Here is a 17,868-nt window from a genome sequence, read left to right as displayed (position 1 = left end):
TCTTAGGAGACCATCTAGGGTTAGGAATGTCTTCATTGTAGTTTGGCAAACTTGAGGGCAGGGGCCCCCAAACAGCATCTTGCCAAGGGCCCTGGTGATAAACTACAACACTTAAGTGGAACACATTATAAAGGTACGAAAATAAACCAAAATTATGTACCGTTCCACTCTTTACAAATGCGTTATAACGTTGCTTCTTGTTTCAGGGGCACTGTCTCTTTAAGAGACGCGAGGGGGCGTGAGAGGCACGTGGGCCAGTGCTGCGTTTGACGGCTCATGCCCCTCACCTCTTACGAATGCAGCATGAGTGACATTGTTCGTCGATACAGGACACATTTTCAACTCTAAAAACGGCGTAAATATTCTTGTTTTGGTTTGTTACACAACCTTTTCACCCTTGGAACGTATCCAACAAAAGCCTGTGTTTTAAGCCCGGAAAAACAAGGAGCCAAGTGTGACTTTTTGCATGATGTACACTATCACCAGAGGTCCAAGCAAACTGATGACCCAACGGCGCACAGGTAAGCACAAACAACATCATTGTATTTGTATGTATACATTTAGTGAACATTTGTGGCGTTTTAGGGCCAACGCAACCGCTCGACAACAAAACAAACGACTTCAAGCACAAGCAGACGACCTGGAGTTTGCCCGAGTGAGTGTTGCGTTCATGGACAATGGGGAAGAGTAAAAACGACAACGCCACAATGTTTTTGGTGTGTTCCTGGGGCTGTCAATGTGTCACTAACAAGTGGTGTTAGCGCAGGACAAACCTTTGGCAACTTATTCTCTCTCACACACACGCACACGCGCGCGCACACACGCACACGCACACGCACAACCACTGCTAAATAAATGATCAGTTTCTATTAATTTAGTGGTATATGTTTGAGTAACATTTATTGTTTGTTGAATTGACAAATAGTCCGAATCGGAATACTAGTTAAGGTCCAGAATGCTAATTAAGGTTAAGTGCTTTTTTTGTTGTCTCCATTTTATCCAGAGGTGTATTTGTGTGTGCTGCACAGCCTTTGACACCCTGCCTTTATTGTGCTTGTGTGTGACCTTGAACAAAGGCAAAGGTGACACGTGGTCCTTCATTCAGCTGTTGTCAACCAAGTTGCTTTGACTTCCCCCCCCCTATTGGCTTTTAGTCTCCCCGCACCAAAGATTGTTTTTAACCGCCCCAACGGCAAAAAGTACCACCAGCCCGGCCCGAGTCTGCCCGCCGACCCCCAGCAGGAGTGGGAGTTGGTGGCGGCCCACGAGGACAACGTAAAGTTTGTGTATGAGGGTAAGACAGGCAACGCACACACACACAACACACACACACGTTCTCGTCTTTCCAGTTGGACCTTGTAACAGCAGCTACATGAACGCATGTATTTTGTATCTGCACAACCTCGCACTACACCCAAACAGCTGCACCCACTCTGATACCCCCCACCCCAAAAGGCAGTACTTTTGTTTTACACTTGTGAATACCCTCCCCCAAGAATTAACTTGGGTCACAATGTTAGAACCCCCCGCACCTTCCCCAATTGACTTAAGTGAAAGTCACAGGCTGCTCGCGTTAAAAATCAACATTGGTTCGGGTGACACACATGCAAGGTAAAAGTCGATACACCAAACTGGTATTGTTGAAAAAACGTTTTTGTGTTTCTTGTATATTTTCCAGCAAAAACATGTTCTTTATCTTCTTACATCATATGAGAATCTGGGTTTAGGGGTGCAGCGAAAAAATTGTTACACATCTAAAAAGCTCCCATTAGATTTAGGCGTTCCTAAATTCGAGCTGCCGCTCCTTCTCGAACCAATTTCAACGTTCGCATTCGGACCTCTTGAGCACATATTGACAAAAGTAATTACACACGTGAACAGCTCCCATCAATATGAGGAATGACTCAATTGTACAATTTGTGACCTTTATTATGCAACGTTTTGATCATTGCATCATACGAGGGCATATTGACTACAATTTGCAATAACAAGATGTTGCGGTTGTAGTAATGAAGAATACGAGAATGTATCTACATCAAAGGTTGACTTTATTATTGATGAGATTTGTGCCGTAATCCTACGCGCAGCCTGGCAGGAGGCAATCCAACCGGAGCAAGGGACGGTCCAGGGGACAGGAAAGGAGGGAAGCGCGACGGCGGTCCACTACAAAGACGACACTCCGAGCCCTCACATGGACCGTCAGTATGACTTGTCTTTGTCCCTTGTGATTGATTGCTCATGTCAAGCACACAAATTATAATTCACAAAGACTCGGGAATTTATATGACATTTCTTTTTTGGGATAGGTCAAAACTATTTGTGATGGTTCTCCTTCTCGTCTTCTCCTCAGACTTTGTGCCCATAGATCTGGACGAGTGGTGGGCGCAGCGCTTCCTAGCCAACATAGACAAACTTTCCTGACATTCCTCGGGGTGAAGTTTCTGGATCTCGACAGTCATGAGACGGGTCTGGGGACTGCGGCCCGAAACGCAGGACGAGTCATTTGGGAGCAGAGAGAGGAAATGGACACAAAACGATGGCGCCCAGGACGCTGCCGCTGAAAGTACAGACCCTTGCTTCCTCTCCACTTGAACTGCGGCCATTTTGACTTGGCATCTTCAGACGTGAACGCTGGAGGGACGTCGCTTGTGTAATGTCATATGTGTAATGTTACTTTTTAAGTAAAAGTTTGACCACGTTTTCAGGAAGCTGACAGCTTTTTTCGTATTCCTTCTCCAGTCAAAAATGCAATGGGAGGTTAAAAAACAAGATAAACAAAACAAAAATGTGCTCACGGAAAAGCTTAAATGTTCCACTCGCATTTCAGAGCCACAAACGTCTTCTGTACTACAGTAAAGTACTTCTCCTCTCAGTGCTTCTTCAGCGCTTTCGTCAGCAGCTCGTTGAGGCGGGAAACCATCGGTCGGGGATCGTCGTTCAATCCCGCCGTGATCATGGCGTTGTCGTAAATCTGAACAAAGGTCAAGCAAAATTGGTCAAGAGGGGCGTTGGATTCAAATTTCAGCTCCATTTCAAAGGGGTTGTTCGATTTTTGAACCATATATTCTTTGAAAATTTTTGTTGAATTCAGAATTATTTGAGTAGCTTCTTAATTTCCATATTCAAGCTAAATCTCAACCTGTTGGTTTGGGCGTGGCTTTCGTAGTTAAATATTTATGCTCGGGTCCAGTTCAAAGTTGTTCAAGATGAATAGTTTGATTTTTGGACCACATTTTCCTTGAGATTTCCATTTCAATCCAGAGTTGTTGGAATTAAATCTTTATTCAATTTTCGAACTTTTTGGGTTGAATGCTGAAGTTCTTTGACTAGATTATTGCTTGACAACAAGGCTTGAAATGAATTGTTTTGCAAACCAAAGGCAACATTTGAGGAACTTTCTTACTTTGAGCTTTTTTTTTTTTTTGCAGGTTAATCATCCCAGGGAACCGAAGCAAGGGTTTTGTTAAAGAAAAATATGACAACATAGTACAACTTTATTTCGTTGTCTAGAAATAAAGCTTAATAGATTTAAAAAAAAGCTCTGCTTTAACCCAAAAAGTATCAGGCTTAAGCAGAGCTTGCTGATGAGCTGATCATATATCAGCTGTGTTGGAGAATGGAAACATGCAAAACCTGCAGGACTCTGGCCCTCGATGCTCACCTCTGATCTAACCCATTAAGGCCGAGAGCGCATTAATATGTTTCTACCACTAAAGCCGGGAGCGCTCTAGCGCTAGCATGTCAATTTGATTTGAGCATTCATGGCGGACGCAGATTCGCGGAGTTATGGAATAAATGACGACGGCGCAGGAGGACTTCGAATCAGTGTAACCAGTCGACAGTGACATGTTAAGAAATATGTTTGTAGACAATAAGGATGTTGAAATTTTTGACGGCTTTATGATGGAATGACGAACAATTACCACTTGATCCCACGAGGTCATTACAACTGTGCTCCAGTGTTGGAGGTAAATATACCCGCAGATGCGACACAGTTGTTTGTTGGTATTTAAAAAATATATATAGGCTAGTAAAGGTTAGAATTTTTTGGGGGGAATTATGTTTCTATCTGCTTCAGGAGCTGAGATTTCCAGGAAAACTTTTTCAGGGATGATTCTAAAGTCACCCATAAGTTCGAGAGGCATGTTTTGCCAGGCAATTTAGGCTTTAATGGGTTAATGTAATTAAAATAATAAAAAAAATATCCCTTTATTTATTTGCTATATATGTCGCTACAAAATAATTTAAAGTACAAAAAAACCTTAACTACTTTCAGTTTAACTTTTAATAATTTGAGCTTTAAAAAAAATTCTGTTAAACTAATTTAAACAACACTGAAGCTCTCCTATAAAAATACAACAAAGTCAAAATTAAATAATGCAATACAAAAACAGGGGGTGGGTGTAAGTAGCATGCAGATAACTTTTGTATAGTTAATGAATAACTTGATAAACTGTATAAACTGGTGTCTACAAATGCTGTCTACATGTCCTGGTCATTATTTTGACATTTTAGTACATGTTTGTTTCAAATTGCAATATTGAACTTTTCTTTTCTCCCCAAAATAACTTTACAATAAGCTTTTTATTTGACCATTTATGATTGAAATGCCTTCTAATTAGTAGATTAACACCTTAGCTGTTCACAATGGGTACTCCTGCAAGCCTCTGGCCAATAGTTTTCAGACTGGATTCGGGTTAGAATTTCCCGCGCCCTGTCTACGGGTGTGACGTAATGTGCATGATGTGTATGTGAAGAACGGTATGTGCAGTTAAATTATCCGTCAGCAGGTGGCAGTAGCGATTCGAAATGGAATATTCTACTTTCAGTAGCTTTAAAGCTTGAATTTGGGGCAAAAACCGTGTGTTTGGTGCCATCTTAAGGTTAAACACTGAGATGAACACAATTTGGCTGTTTGTCCTCTCATCGCACGAGACGATGCGTACTCCGTCACTTGTTCCGCATGACGTAGTCCCCCGCCAGGCCGCCATCTTATTCTCGTACACGGCTTCTTAGTGAGTTGCTGCTGTCAATCACAGCCAGACCACGCCCAACCCTCTCCCCATTCGCAACCCAACGGTCCTCCAGGCAACACCCCCTTTGAGCGCCGATTTCAAATCCTAGTGAGGGGTGGAGCAAGAGTCTGACTTCCTGTTGAGTAATCCTTTAAATACTTGAGCTTTAAGGAGCTGATCCGGTTTCTTCTGTTGGAAAATGTCTGCCCTGTTTTGGAGAAGATTCTCTTAAGCCCGTATCTCACTGAGAGGCGGCGCAGGCTTCCGAGGATGCGCGTACGTAGCAAGTGTTGCTTTTTTCGGCTGGCTTCGTTCAATGTTGCAAAACGTTGCAAAGGTACTCGCCACACACACTCAAACCATTTTTCCTGTTACAGGGAAATTTTGAACATGTTCAAAATCTGATGGACAGTATGAGGAGTTTTGTTTTTTTTCCTTGCAGACAAGCGTCCATCCTCCCTCCAGCTTCTTTGCCCCACCCCCGCACGCACCCCCTTCAGCACTAGGCGTGGCATAAATTATTGTATTCAATGTTTGTTCTATATTGTGCAGGGAGTGTTACCTGTTCAAGCAGCAGTGCGGCCAGTTCGTTGTTGGAGTCCTTCAGCGCGTGCAACTTCTTGATCAGTTCATGTCTGCAAGATAGCAAGACATGACAGTTAAACAGTGACAGAATGTGTATTCCCTGGGAGATTTATCTTCCCTACGTCTTTATACCGCCACCATCATGTCACAAGAAACCAGAATCTGACTAAATGGAGCTCCTCCGCTTAGCTCAACGTAAGCGCATAGCACCAAGATGCAACCAGATGGCGCCAAAGTAATACTTTTAATGTGAGACAGGCTTTTGCCTGGCCACAAAAAAACTGCAGACTTTTTTCACAGCAGTCATTTTGATACCGTAAAAATGGTTTAGTCATGAAGTTGCACACCCTGAGTTGATCTCCAGAGTGGGCTGCAATATCTGGGCTCTCTCCTCGGCACTGCGAGCCAGCTGCTGCGTACGCAAGAAGTGGCGTGCGGCGCCCATTTCCAGCACGGTGATCATGGCGGGGTGTGTGTCCAGGCGAGGAGTAAGCTGAACAGAACAATCGCATATTCGTTTGAAAGAACACACGTGGACGTAAACCTAAAATGGACATCATGCTTTTGTTTTTACCTTGACGTTGGTGACGCGAGGGCCCAGGGCGTTCTTCATCCACGCCATCAGGTCGTCAGCTTGCTCCTGAGTCAGTCGTTCCGATGCTGGCCAAAAACATGACGACAGAATTGTGGTCAAGGCGGGCATCGGATGGAACGCGAGCCAAATCGAAAGTGCAGCGCAGCTCACCGGGTTTGCCGTCCTCAAACTTCTCCTCCTTGTAGTGGTCCACCACGATGTCCGTCTCCACCGAGATCAGCTTCTTCTTGTCAAACTCCCTCAGGTGGAGCAAGGTTAGCTCGTCAAACTGCTCGTAGCAGAACAGCACCTGATAGAGAAGCAATGGATAGTGGTCGTGCTGGGCGATATATATATTGTCATGACGATAGAAAAATGTTTATCGTGCCCTTTTTTACCTATCATCATTTACATTCTTTTTAGACAAAGATGTCTATACTGTATGCAGTATTAGAGCGCTAAAGTATTATTTTTGTCAGTATGCATGCACTTGGATTATCTACGTGCCAAACAAGAGTAAGAAATGACTTTTGCAGAAGAATTTACGTCTCCGCAACCAATACGTCATTTAGTTTTACTTTACTACTAGATTTGCGACGCCCCGCTGCTTTACGTTTTTTAACACACGCAAGTCAGACGATGGAGGAGGAAGAAGGCAAAACAACAGCCCCTGAAATGGAAGAAGTTGCATCTTCAACTCCACAGAAAGAAGCACATGTACCAAAAAAAAGGGGGTACACCTCGTTTGGTTGCATTTTGGTTTCACGAAGTCCGAAGTGGAGCTGAAAAGCGGGTCTTCAGTGCGAGTGGAAACATATGTTTTTCTTACCTTCCTGGCCCTTAACTTGTGATTTCTACCTACCTCCGCATGTAGCCCAGCCCGTTATGTTAGCACTTTTATTGACAGTTGAGGGTGATGCCTTAAACAGAGTTGTGTTTTCTGACTGATATTTGATTTAAAATATTTCAATTGCTAGTTTTGCGCACAATACTAGACTACATATTGCTGGAACTGGAAACAAAATGTGTTTGTTTTCATTTTTTTTACCTCTGCAATGCTCGCGTAGTAATGTTGTGTACAGATAATTTACTGCTCTGGCTGCACTACAAGGCCACAGATTCTGTAAAACAGAATGTTTGTGTTTATTTTGATACAATTGCATTTGCCCCATGCAAAGAATGTTAGGTACGGTTGATCTACTACTCTAGCTGCACTACAAAGCTACAGACATGAGAAAGTTTAAACTTGGCACTTTGAAAAAAAAATGTGTTTGAGTTGCATTTTATTTATTACAGAAAATGTCTGAACTTCATACAAAATATTTAGGCTACTGTGCCTCCTTTGTTTACATTTATAATTTTATATTGCAGCACTACTGGATTCACTTGTGACGTTATGTTCAATGTCACTTACAAATAAAGTGTGAAAATGTAAGCAAAGTACGTTGTATAATTTTTTTATGGAAGAACTGAAAATATATTAATATCGTGGTATATCGTTATCGTGATATAAAATGGCCCATATCGTGATATAATCCCCACCCCCCCATATCGCCCAGCACGAGATAGTGGTGACATTTTCAAGCAAAAACATTTTCGGCCCCTTTGTCTTTACTTAAAAGCGGTCGTGACAAAGTCATTACAAGACCTTCGATATGAGGTCTGACGTTAATGCGTTGATTTTTGACCTTGTTTATTGGTGACATTTTTTCAGGAGAAACTTTTTGGGGTTATTGTGTCAACATATGAGTGCATATTGACACATTTTCCGATTATACGTAAAACATATTTGCTGCTGTGAGGCTGAAATTCCAAAGATTTGGACAATTTTAAATTAAACAAATTAGATGATCAAAAATAATTATAGATTAATTTGATAATCATCTAGTTGTTGATTAATCCTCTCCTATCTGATGATTAGGGAGAGAATGAACGTTCTGAACATTTTCCGAACATATTTTCTCTCGCGTCTCACCTCCATGTCTTTCTGCTTCATGGCCTCAAAGTAGGGCGAGTGTTCTGCAAGATGGCGGTTGGGGGCGCACATGTAGTGGATGTTACGCGTGCCCGCCTTCATGCGGGACGCGTACTCCGTCAGATTGGTGTGCTGGCCCGCCGGCAGTGCAGACGACTCATAGCGGAGCAGCTTGGCGATGTCCTCCTACGCAAACATGGCAGGCGGAATGAGCACGAGGGACCCGCTTGGTGAGGTGAGCGCGCGGCAAAGTCACCTTGACGTCCTGCTCGTGGGTGGTGACAATGCCCTCGCGCATGAAGAGGCCGTAGTCCTCAAAGAATTTGCTGTACTTCTCTGGCTCCTTCCTGCTCTGGTCCAGCAGGAAGCGGATCACCCTCTGCTGCAGGACGTCACGGAGCTTCCTGAAAGGACGCGAGATTAAGGCAAGTTCAATGCACATGAAGCACACGTGTGACCGCAAAATGGTCCTCGTGTCAATAAAAAATAAAAATGATGGTAAGATATTCATATATTCGAATTCTACACATAATTCCCCTTTTTGAGAAAAACGAGTATAACATTTTGGTCCTTGCATCTTTCTATAGCAACCAGTACCTTAGGAAAAAGTGTGAAAAACTATTAAAATATCAGTGGAAAGCGCAGGTAAGGCCATCGTCCGAGATTTAAACCCTTCGACCTCCCTTAGAAGTTTGACCTCTCAACAGATGAAATCAGCCTCAACGTTGAAGATCACATTCAGCTTACAATTCATCTTCTGAGGTATCATCAAACAATGTTTGGTTCTTTTATTGTGTTACTCCTTGAGATATTTTTTTGTTTAAATGAGGTCATATTATCGCAGTGGAAAATTTGATGTAATAATTTTGTGTGAATTAAAAGATTATTTGCCCTTTGGTGTAGTCTGTGACAAGTAACTTTATGGATGTTATGTTCAAATGTACTTGGTCACATAAAGAAAAATGAAAATGTTTTTAAGACAGTTTGTTATTCAATGCAATACATAAGAAACACAACACTAAAATATTGTACAGTATTTACAGGTCACTCCACTGCGTGCGCCTTTTGGGGTGGGGAGACTCACTTTGGGAGGACCGTCGCAATCATCTTTTCATCTTGATGTTTCATATTTCGATTCAACATTCAATTCAATTAAAAGTAAAAATAGAGCCGTTAAAGAAAGAGATTCCCAAACTGGAGATCATCTCGATTTGGATTTCAAACCTTCGCCGCAGTGACTGGACTGATGATGACATTCGCTTCTGCTCCAAGGTAGCATGCCGTTGTTATGACGTGCATCTTCTGTTTGATTTTGTGCTGAATGGCCACACATGATGGTGTATCTCGGCTTTTATTGGTTGCTACGTCCATTTATATCAATCATTTGTGAGGTGACATTTGAGGCGAGGAACTCTGGATTATTTTGAGGCAGGTTTCCGAGAGGCACTGCTAGCTAAAGTTGGCTAAAAACATGTTGGCTGAAGATGCACTTGTTCTAATAATGACTTATTTATTTCATACATATCTATTACAATTGTAACTTTTGTGCTCGATGGAGCACCGTGGCTACCATTGGCCGCCACTCATCTCCACCCCTGAATACTCTGACTGTGACAATGCTGGTGACTATGAAGACTACATGGAATGTTCCTCCGGTTTCATCTCTTTAGATCAGGCCTTAAAAACATGGCCGTACCTGATGAGAGCGCTTTCCTGCAGCAGCTCTCTGCTCAGATTGAGCGGGATGTCTTCGCTGTCCACCACACCTACACAAGGAATAATAAAGCAGGGATGAGAGCTATCATTAAATTGGAGGCGCCACTAGCTAGCGGTAGAGGCGACTCACCTCGGAGAAAGCGCAGCCACTTTGGCAGGATGTCAGTGGCTTTGGTCTGGATGAGAACCTTCCTGCTGTAGAGCGCCACGCTGGAGCCCATCTCTCTGCTCACGTCAAACATGGACGGCTTCTGTTCATGCAAAGATGCAGTTGAAGCCGGCAACATTCTCTTCTAATGGTCTCGTGATCCGGCCGCCTCAGACGTGAAAGAGCTCACCGTTTCAGGGACGTAGAAGATGCTGCGGATGTTGAGCGGGGCGTCGGCGCGGTAGTGCAGCGTGTAGCGTGGCTTGTCGTACACTTGCGCCACGTAGCGGTAAAACTCCTCGTGCTGCCAGTCGCTGATCTCTTTGGGCTCCATCATCCACAACGCCTGACCGCAAGTCCCAAATGTTATTAAAAATGCCAGAAACTTATTATATGTAATATATTACTTTGTATATGAAACTTGTCCAAAACAGAATTACACAAATATGGCAGTGCATGGGATCACTTCGCCCAATAATCAAAATTGCACCATCTGATCCATATGTATAGAGTCTGCATCATCATTATCCATAAACCCGTAAGTAGCATGCTAGCTAACCCACCTGCAGAGTGTTAAGCCGGCGACCGTTGAGGAAAATAGGGAAGCTGACAAAGTTGCTGTACTTGGTCACAACGTCTTGAAGGAGACACAAGAGCTTATTGTTATGGCAAAATGGACAGAAATAGGGACGGATGAACGGATGAGGAATGTACCTTTCACTCTGTCCTCGGAAGCAAACTCCTTGCAGTCGTCTTTGAGGTGCAACACAATCTTTGTTCCCTGCTGGACGCCACTGGCTTCGGCGATATCAAAGGCCCCCGAGCTAAAGTGCAGTGTCATCGAACCAGTGTTAATTTCGTCAACGGAAAATAATCAAAAATAATTTCGTCAACACACATTTTTTACCGGACTAAAAGTAGACTAAAACCCTCAACTGGGACTAAATCAGTATGCATTTTCGTCGACTAATGTAGACGAGACGAAAAAGTACTTAAAATCTATGAACATTTTAGTTCATGAACAAAAAACTAAAATCTTGTCTCTGCTAATCTGTTATGTCATGTGACCCACAGTGACCCCCCCCCCCCCTTCAAATCTGCAGCTAGCGAGTGCAACATGCACAAACACACGGGACAGACAGGAGGTGGATTCACAGTGAAAGGTAAAAAAATAAATTTGTTAATTAAAAAGTAAATTATAGTTATAACGTAACATTAACCCAACGGCATAACGTTCCGACAATGTTAATCTGATCGCTAACTAATGATGGCTAATTTACTAGCTCATAGCATGGAGCCTTATTAGCCACTAGACTAAAACGTTGACAGCTTTTGTTGACTAAAACTAGACAAATAAAATTCTGTTTTCCTGGACTAAAATGAAGGCTAAAATGCTAGATTTATAGTCGACTAAATATGGACTAAATAAGAAGGGGATGAGGTTGACTTACTATGATACGTGATTGAAACTGGACTACTGAGACTAAATTTTAAAATGGCTGATATAATTAACACTGGCGGCACAGTGGATGATTGGTTAGTACGGCCGCCTCCCAGTGCAGAGGACATGAGATTGAGTCCGGGCTTCGGCCTTCCTGGGTGGAGTTTGCATGTTCTCCCCGTGCTTGTGTGGGTCTCCTCCCACATTCCAAAAGCATGCATGTCAGGTTAATTGGACACTCCAAATTGTCTATAGGTGTGATTGTCAGTGTGGATGGTTGTTTGTCTCTGTGTGCCCTGGATTGGCTGGCAACCAGTTTAGGATATCCCCTGCCTACTGCCCGAAGCCAGCTGGGATAGGCTACAGCGCCCCTCGCGACCCTTGTGAGGACAAGCGGTTAAGAAAATGGATGGATGGATAATTAACACTACATCAAACAAATGTTCAATTGGCGGTAATGGACATTCTCCGGGATCTTGCTGTTCAAGCTCAAGTTGTTGTAATTATTATTATTTTTTTTATAATTATATATATATATATGAATGTGAACACAAATTGTAAGTTTTGGACAGATTTGCTGCTAAAATAAAAATAAAAAAACAATTTAGCAAGAAACATGAAGAAGACAAACTCGATAATGTGGCGGCCCAAATGTGGCTGATGTGGGCTACTGAGTTATAGGTATGGCCCAATACATTTGTCTGTGGAGTACACCCCTCACCCATCAGAGGACCATTTGAATCCGGGCGAGTCGGGCTCAGCGGACCGCGAGTATACGTCCACGCGGTCGGCCACCATGAAAGCCGAGTAGAAGCCGACGCCAAACTGCCCGATGATGGTGCTGCTGGCCTCCGCCTGGTTCTGCAGCGCGTCCAAGAAGGCCTGCGGAGACCAAGGAGGATTTGGATGAGTCTCGTTGAGCATAGTGGGCCAAATCTGAGCATTTTGCATCTCAGTCACTAACAGCAAGAATCTCAGATGTCTCTAAAAGATTATCCCGAGTGATTATCGTGTGTTATGCAGTTAGTCTAACTTCTTCTATTTCTTCTACTACTCTTTCTTCTTCTTCTTCAAATTATTTTCTTGTCATCAGGTCTACATGTGAAAAATCTGTTGTGTGTGCACCTGTCTTAATGCATGTACAGGATATAAGAAAAATAAAATAAATAAAATAAAAGTTAGAGCAGCTACCTTTGAACCAGAACGGGCAATGGTTCCCAGGTTTGCAACCAGATCCTCATGGTTCATCCCCACACCTGTGTCCTGTTGAAAATTTCAAATACTGTAAAATGATTCAACGTTGTAAGATGTCCATCCATTAGTTGGCAGTACTGCCCAGAAAACAACAATCAGGAGGCAGGCGTAGTCGTGTTCAGGACCTTAAAAATATATACATTTTTACTGGACAGACACACTTGCAAAAATTGGTTTGGGCATGTTGAGGCCCCCAACAAGTTTAAGGCATTCACACCACTTGATGCCTAATCAGAGGTGTCACGTAACAAAGTAAAAATACTTCCATAAATTGAAATTTAGGGTATTTTTACTTTAGTGGAGAAGTCATTTTTCAGCCTACTTTGTACTTCTACTCCTTACATTTGTATGCAAATAATTGTACTTTCAACACCTTATCTTTATGCTTACGCAAAAAAAAAAAAGAAGGTCCTGGCTGTTACTATTGTTTTTATGCCAGTTTATTGTTGTTAAATACACCAATCCGGATAAACTGTGCCAGGCTAGATCAAGTGATTTTTATTGCGGATGGATCTTGGATGAGAAGTATACACATATGCCATTCTGAGACTTGATTAGTTATTACACGATGCATTGCACCTGCACGTCACTGACACATAACAGATCAATGGCAACTCGCCATACACAAGGCATAAGACGGGGCGCCGGTAAGATGTCCGCGTCCCAACTGAGTGCCAGCAGCCAGAAAATCCAGCCGACCATCGCACATTCCTGGTCGTACTTGGAGGAGTTACTGTAACTCATTTCAAATGCGTTGCAAACTTTGTGAACTGAAGTGCCACCATCTATGGCTTTCAAAAAGTCACCGTCAAACTTAAAAATGCATATTGAGGTAAGCTGCAAGTTTATTAACAAGCGGTGTCGAGGGTGTGAGACTTAATTACAGATCAGCTAAATGTTACGAGTTTAATTTATTGCTATATGGAACGTTCAAGTGCTAGCTAATAGGAAATGTCCTATGTTTGCTATGGCTGGGTACTTAAGCAAGACAAGTCATAGTTTGTAGGCAAGCAATCGGCTGTGATTAAACGTTGCAAGTTCGTTTGGTGGACTCTGTGTTACATTTGAAATTTTAGCCATTATTTGAACCGCGTATCCTCTTGAGGGTCGCGGGCATGCTGGAGCCCGTCTTTGGGCAGTAGGTGAGGTAGACCGTGAAAATGTTGTCAGTCAATCGCAGGGAACACACAGGCGTATAGCGATTAACCACGTATAATTGACATTCTTCAAAAAATGCTGATAAACATTAAATATAACATGTTATGTCTTTTTTCGTGGAGCCGATCAATGACGTGATTGGTCGATCGAGAAAATTAAAGCCATTACAGTTAATCACCGATTTTGCAGAAAATGCTAAACGTTGTCAAATCCCAATCCAAATGATGAAAAAGGTGTAAGGTGCCCATGAAACACACGTTAATGCTCAGCAGCACAAATAGCTCTTTAATGTATTTGCATTGTAGGCCTTCTAAATGTCAGAATTTTAATGAGCATGTATGCAGTTGAAACAGGAAAGCCTGCAACATTTTAATATAACGTTATAATAATTAGAAACATGGTTTTGGGGGGGAGGAGATGAGGCCTACGCATTTGTCCTTAAAGCATTGCTTTTCAAATATTTTCTGTTACATTATAGGATAATATTAGGTGTTGTTTTGTAGTCATAAGTAAGTAAGTCATAACATCAAGGTTGCTAATTATTGTGCCACATGATTTGACGGGATTCCCCCCCCCCCCCCCCCCCACTGAATAAATGAACTTGAATTAAGAGCTTGATTAAGTTTTTCTCTAAATAATATATTTAAAAAAAAAATTAAATTATATTATTTAGAAAAAACTTTATTTATTAGAAGCTACGGAACACATCCTACACCATGCATCATTTTAACATTCCATCCCTGTTATTGTGCTTTTTATATTCTATCTTGATTGTATGTCACATTGTTTTGTGTGTAACACACAAAGTTGCCTGAATCTACAATATGCTCACACCTGTATGGTGAAGGTACCCTTGGCAGCGTCTGTCTGCAAATGGATCTCCATTGGAGCAGTCTGGCCGCCAGCGGTCATCAGTTTGTGGCGTAGTTTCTCCAGTGCGTCGCTGGCATTGGAGATGAGCTCCCTGATGAACACCTAGAAGGGATAAAGAGACGCAGGCGGGCATTTTGTGTGTGTCGGTTGAGTGAGTGCTTTGATTATACAGTGTTCCCCTATTATATTGCGGTCCGGCGTAGCAGGTAGTAGTTTGTAAGGTGTGTAATTACTACAGTGACATCTTTGCTAATTTAATTTCCATAGGTCCATCTTTTGGCTCCAATGGCTCGGCTCGCCTGCTTTTTTATTTAACTCAGCCGAAATGCAACGCAAGGTAAGAATTTGTTTTCATTTTATCATGGTGTTTATTAAATATTGCATAGAAGTAATTCACATTAAAAAAAATTCTAATACTGAAACTAAGCTTTTTTTTATACTAAAACTAATAAACAGAAGCACCCTGAAAACTAATTAAAACTAACTAAATTTAAAAAACAATTGCGTTTAATGACCCTGCACGAAAGGAAATCTCATATATGTATAGAAAAAGCTCAGATGACTGAATGTTATTGTTTTTCTGTTTTGTTCCAGATGTTTAAATACCTGTTTACAAGGAACCTTTTCATAGAATCTCCACTTTTCTCTGGTAAAAGTTATAAGATCCCGTGGCAGGGGATACAATTTATCATGACGGCAATATTTCATCCATGGTGGTCTTTATAAAATTGTAAATAAGATTGAATGTTGTAAAATGCTAAATGTTTGCAGCTTGCATATATTGTTTATTTTTTTATATGACACTGGCCGGCGGGCGCCGAGCTGTGTCTTGTCACATCAACCATGACAAATAGCTTGAAGCAATCCCGCTTTGCCTCTTAGGAGAACTGCGTGAGAGCGACAGGTGCTAAGGAATACGTTAAAAATTGTTAATCTATTTTGTTATTTTTGTATGGTTTCTATATTGCAGACGGATCTAGAATGAATCCCTTATGCTATTGACCATTTGCACCGACGTCACGTGATCACGTGACTGCCCTATGACGAACGGTGGAAGGAAATGATTGTTGAATGGAAGAAGACGTGACCCGGAGCGACTTAGAGACTGTTATTTTACAAATGAAAAGTTACTATTGCCCATAGAGCAATGGAATCGATTACTTCAACCGAAGTTTGCCTGTCAGTCGAAGTTGCACATTTAGTCGGGACACATGGAGCGCGATATTTACTTAAGTTGGAGATCGCTAGTTTGAAAACAGCCCCATACCTTCTGTTGCCTGCTGTTTTTACCAAGTTAATCAAATCGCCGACTTTGCCGGAATTCACAGCGCACGACCTGTATCATTATGTAGTCAATGCCGTCTATTCTGATTCAAAAGCTCGTCGCTGGCTGAGTCTCTGGGACGAGATGCTACGCTCACACCGGGGGACAATATACCTCGTAATGCAAAGGTAAAACTTGTTTATCATGCTAACTGACTTATTTTTACATAGTCCGTTCTATCTTGAAACGCTGTGATGATGTTATGTTACTATGTTTACTAGCATGGAACAAATGACTATCGCAGTGGCAAGCTATGCAGTCATTTCATGACTCCGGCTCCAGAGTGAAAAACTCCAAGCACAAAGACGAAATCCCCCATTATTTAACAGTCAAATGCACTTAATAGTTTTGAGGAAGGTGCATTTTAAAACTAAGTTGTGTGTTCGTGCAGTTGGAGTGGACGCCAACTATCTGGCTCGTTAATGTGATTTGAAACACGCAATTCGACACCTCTCTTACAATCTTTGTTAGAGTGTACGTTTACTAGTAAAATGTATGAACATTTATCTACTAATTACAACATTTATCTACCAACCTCGCAAAAAAAGATGGCTGCAAATCCGTGAATACTTTGTGGGCTGCCAGTCCTTTCTGTTGATTGCAGTTATCAATCAACGTCGTTTGTCTTCATTAGTAGGTATGCGATAAAAAGCAACATTTGGTTTACTCCTTTGTCTGTCTGTACAACCGACCGCACAGCAAGATATGACCATTTTATAAGATAATCGATTAGATAAAGGACTTTACGCTGTACGAGATTCAATGGTTACAATACAGGCAAGTGGCTCTTTTGCCGTCCAGCATCCCTCGGGATAAGGGCTGTGACATCACGTGCAAAAGGTCAATGTGGGGGGTGGGGCCTGAGTACACCCTTATCATACCTCCTTCTCTGAGTACAGAGACCTGGCAACAATATCCAGAAGCTTCTTGGTCTCAGCCTGAAATTCATGTTTGGCGAAGCTGCCTGGATAGATCAGAAGAAATAGCTTAAAAAACATGCTTTAAATAAATCCTACCAATGTAAATACAAGTTCCAGCACCTTGCACAGTCTCTGAATCGCTGATGATGGTGTGCAAAGGCTCCTCTTCGGGGTCTTTCTCAGCCTCCTGTGTGCTGTAGAAAGACTGCTGAAGACGCCACGGGTTGGGCCGGCTGCTCCACCTCTGCTGGGGTTGAACCTGCGGGTCTAGCAACGAGAAGATGGACGGAGTCAAGATCAACATTGTCAATCATCAAATCATATGAAATTGAGAAAAAAAAGTATTGTCCATACACAAGATACTGTACTCTACAACCAAGAAGTTACTACTGCGCTTGGACTAAGGCTTGTACATTCACTTTCCGTCACTCTCCACCGTATAAACTATCGTAATGCAAGAACCCCTAGTCATACTCATAGTCAGTCAATGTAAACTCTAAAGAAGAGTCAACGAGGCTAACTATTAACAACACATTAACATGTTCACAGCCTGGCTGTAAAATATGTAAAGGTTATGAAATTACATGCGACGCTGGGACCGTTCACACGGCTATGCTAGCAGACATTACCTTGTGTCAAGGAGCGCGAGACACAACTGCTTAGCCCTCGTACACATGGCGGAACCCTCTGAGTAGTTCTGGCAGACACAGACGTGATGCCGAACCGGGCTAAAATGAGGAAGCGTGACATGGTGACAGCGAAGACGAGACTGTGCACAGCAGATGTCAACACACCAGGGGACACACGCCGAAGCTACACTGGCGGCGGAAGGACCCCTCTTCGAAGGACCCTCCCGTCTTTGGCGGAAGGTGTCTATGAAAACGC

General features: G+C 42.4%; 2 protein-coding genes across 3 annotated transcripts; one reads left to right on the top strand and one right to left on the bottom strand.

Annotated features, from left to right (window-relative positions):
• Positions 1–64: 64 nt before the first annotated feature.
• On the top strand, positions 65–2,708 carry LOC147181479 (MAPK regulated corepressor interacting protein 2-like). 2 transcript variants are annotated; one of them, XM_086088682.1, is made up of 5 exons: positions 65–133; positions 207–521; positions 586–655; positions 1,155–1,294; positions 2,088–2,708. In XM_086088682.1, exons 2-5 carry the CDS (start codon positions 467–469, stop codon positions 2,258–2,260), a joined length of 438 nt encoding a protein of 145 aa, XP_085944808.1. In that variant the 5' UTR covers positions 65–133; positions 207–466; the 3' UTR covers positions 2,261–2,708. The 2 variants fall into 2 exon arrangements, with proteins under 2 accessions (XP_085944808.1, XP_085944798.1); XM_086088672.1 differs by lacking the exon at positions 65–133 and having other exon boundaries at positions 219–521; positions 2,088–2,198; positions 2,351–2,708.
• Positions 2,032–17,819, bottom strand: trap1 (TNF receptor-associated protein 1). Its single transcript, XM_086088630.1, has 18 exons — positions 17,613–17,819; positions 17,104–17,250; positions 16,945–17,027; positions 14,701–14,841; positions 12,646–12,717; positions 12,176–12,336; positions 10,728–10,837; positions 10,577–10,650; positions 10,204–10,359; positions 9,996–10,116; positions 9,846–9,915; positions 8,406–8,553; positions 8,150–8,335; positions 6,346–6,484; positions 6,175–6,260; positions 5,948–6,093; positions 5,578–5,650; positions 2,032–2,971 (listed from the first exon to the last, which is right to left on the bottom strand). The coding sequence occupies exons 1-18, from the start codon at positions 17,731–17,733 to the stop codon at positions 2,870–2,872; spliced, it is 2,136 nt and encodes a 711-aa protein (XP_085944756.1). The 5' UTR covers positions 17,734–17,819; the 3' UTR covers positions 2,032–2,869.
• Between the last annotated feature and the right edge of the window lie 49 nt (positions 17,820–17,868).

This window comes from Leptonotus elevatus, chromosome 1 (genome assembly GCF_054856555.1).
Source record: "Leptonotus elevatus isolate MCC_2025b chromosome 1, RoL_Lele_1.0, whole genome shotgun sequence".
NCBI lineage: Eukaryota > Metazoa > Chordata > Actinopteri > Syngnathiformes > Syngnathidae > Leptonotus > Leptonotus elevatus.
Note: the sequence above shows the minus strand (reverse complement) of the source record. Positions and strands in the feature narration are given on the sequence as shown.

Excerpts from the sequence above, each read along its gene's own strand:
- LOC147181479 (XM_086088672.1), top strand. The coding sequence starts at position 467 with ATGATGTACACTATCACCAGAGGTCCAAGCAAACTGATGACCCAACGG. Across the intron at positions 656-1,154 it reads ACGACCTGGAGTTTGCCCGA|TCTCCCCGCACCAAAGATTG; the intron begins GTGAGTGTTGCG and ends ATTGGCTTTTAG. Across the intron at positions 2,199-2,350 it reads TCCGAGCCCTCACATGGACC|ACTTTGTGCCCATAGATCTG; the intron begins GTCAGTATGACT and ends TCTTCTCCTCAG.
- trap1 (XM_086088630.1), bottom strand. The coding sequence starts at position 17,733 with ATGTCACGCTTCCTCATTTTAGCCCGGTTCGGCATCACGTCTGTGTCT. Across the intron at positions 6,261-6,345 it reads GTTTGAGGACGGCAAACCCG|CATCGGAACGACTGACTCAG; the intron begins GTGAGCTGCGCT and ends GTTTTTGGCCAG. Across the intron at positions 6,094-6,174 it reads CTCGCGTCACCAACGTCAAG|CTTACTCCTCGCCTGGACAC; the intron begins GTAAAAACAAAA and ends TGTTCTGTTCAG.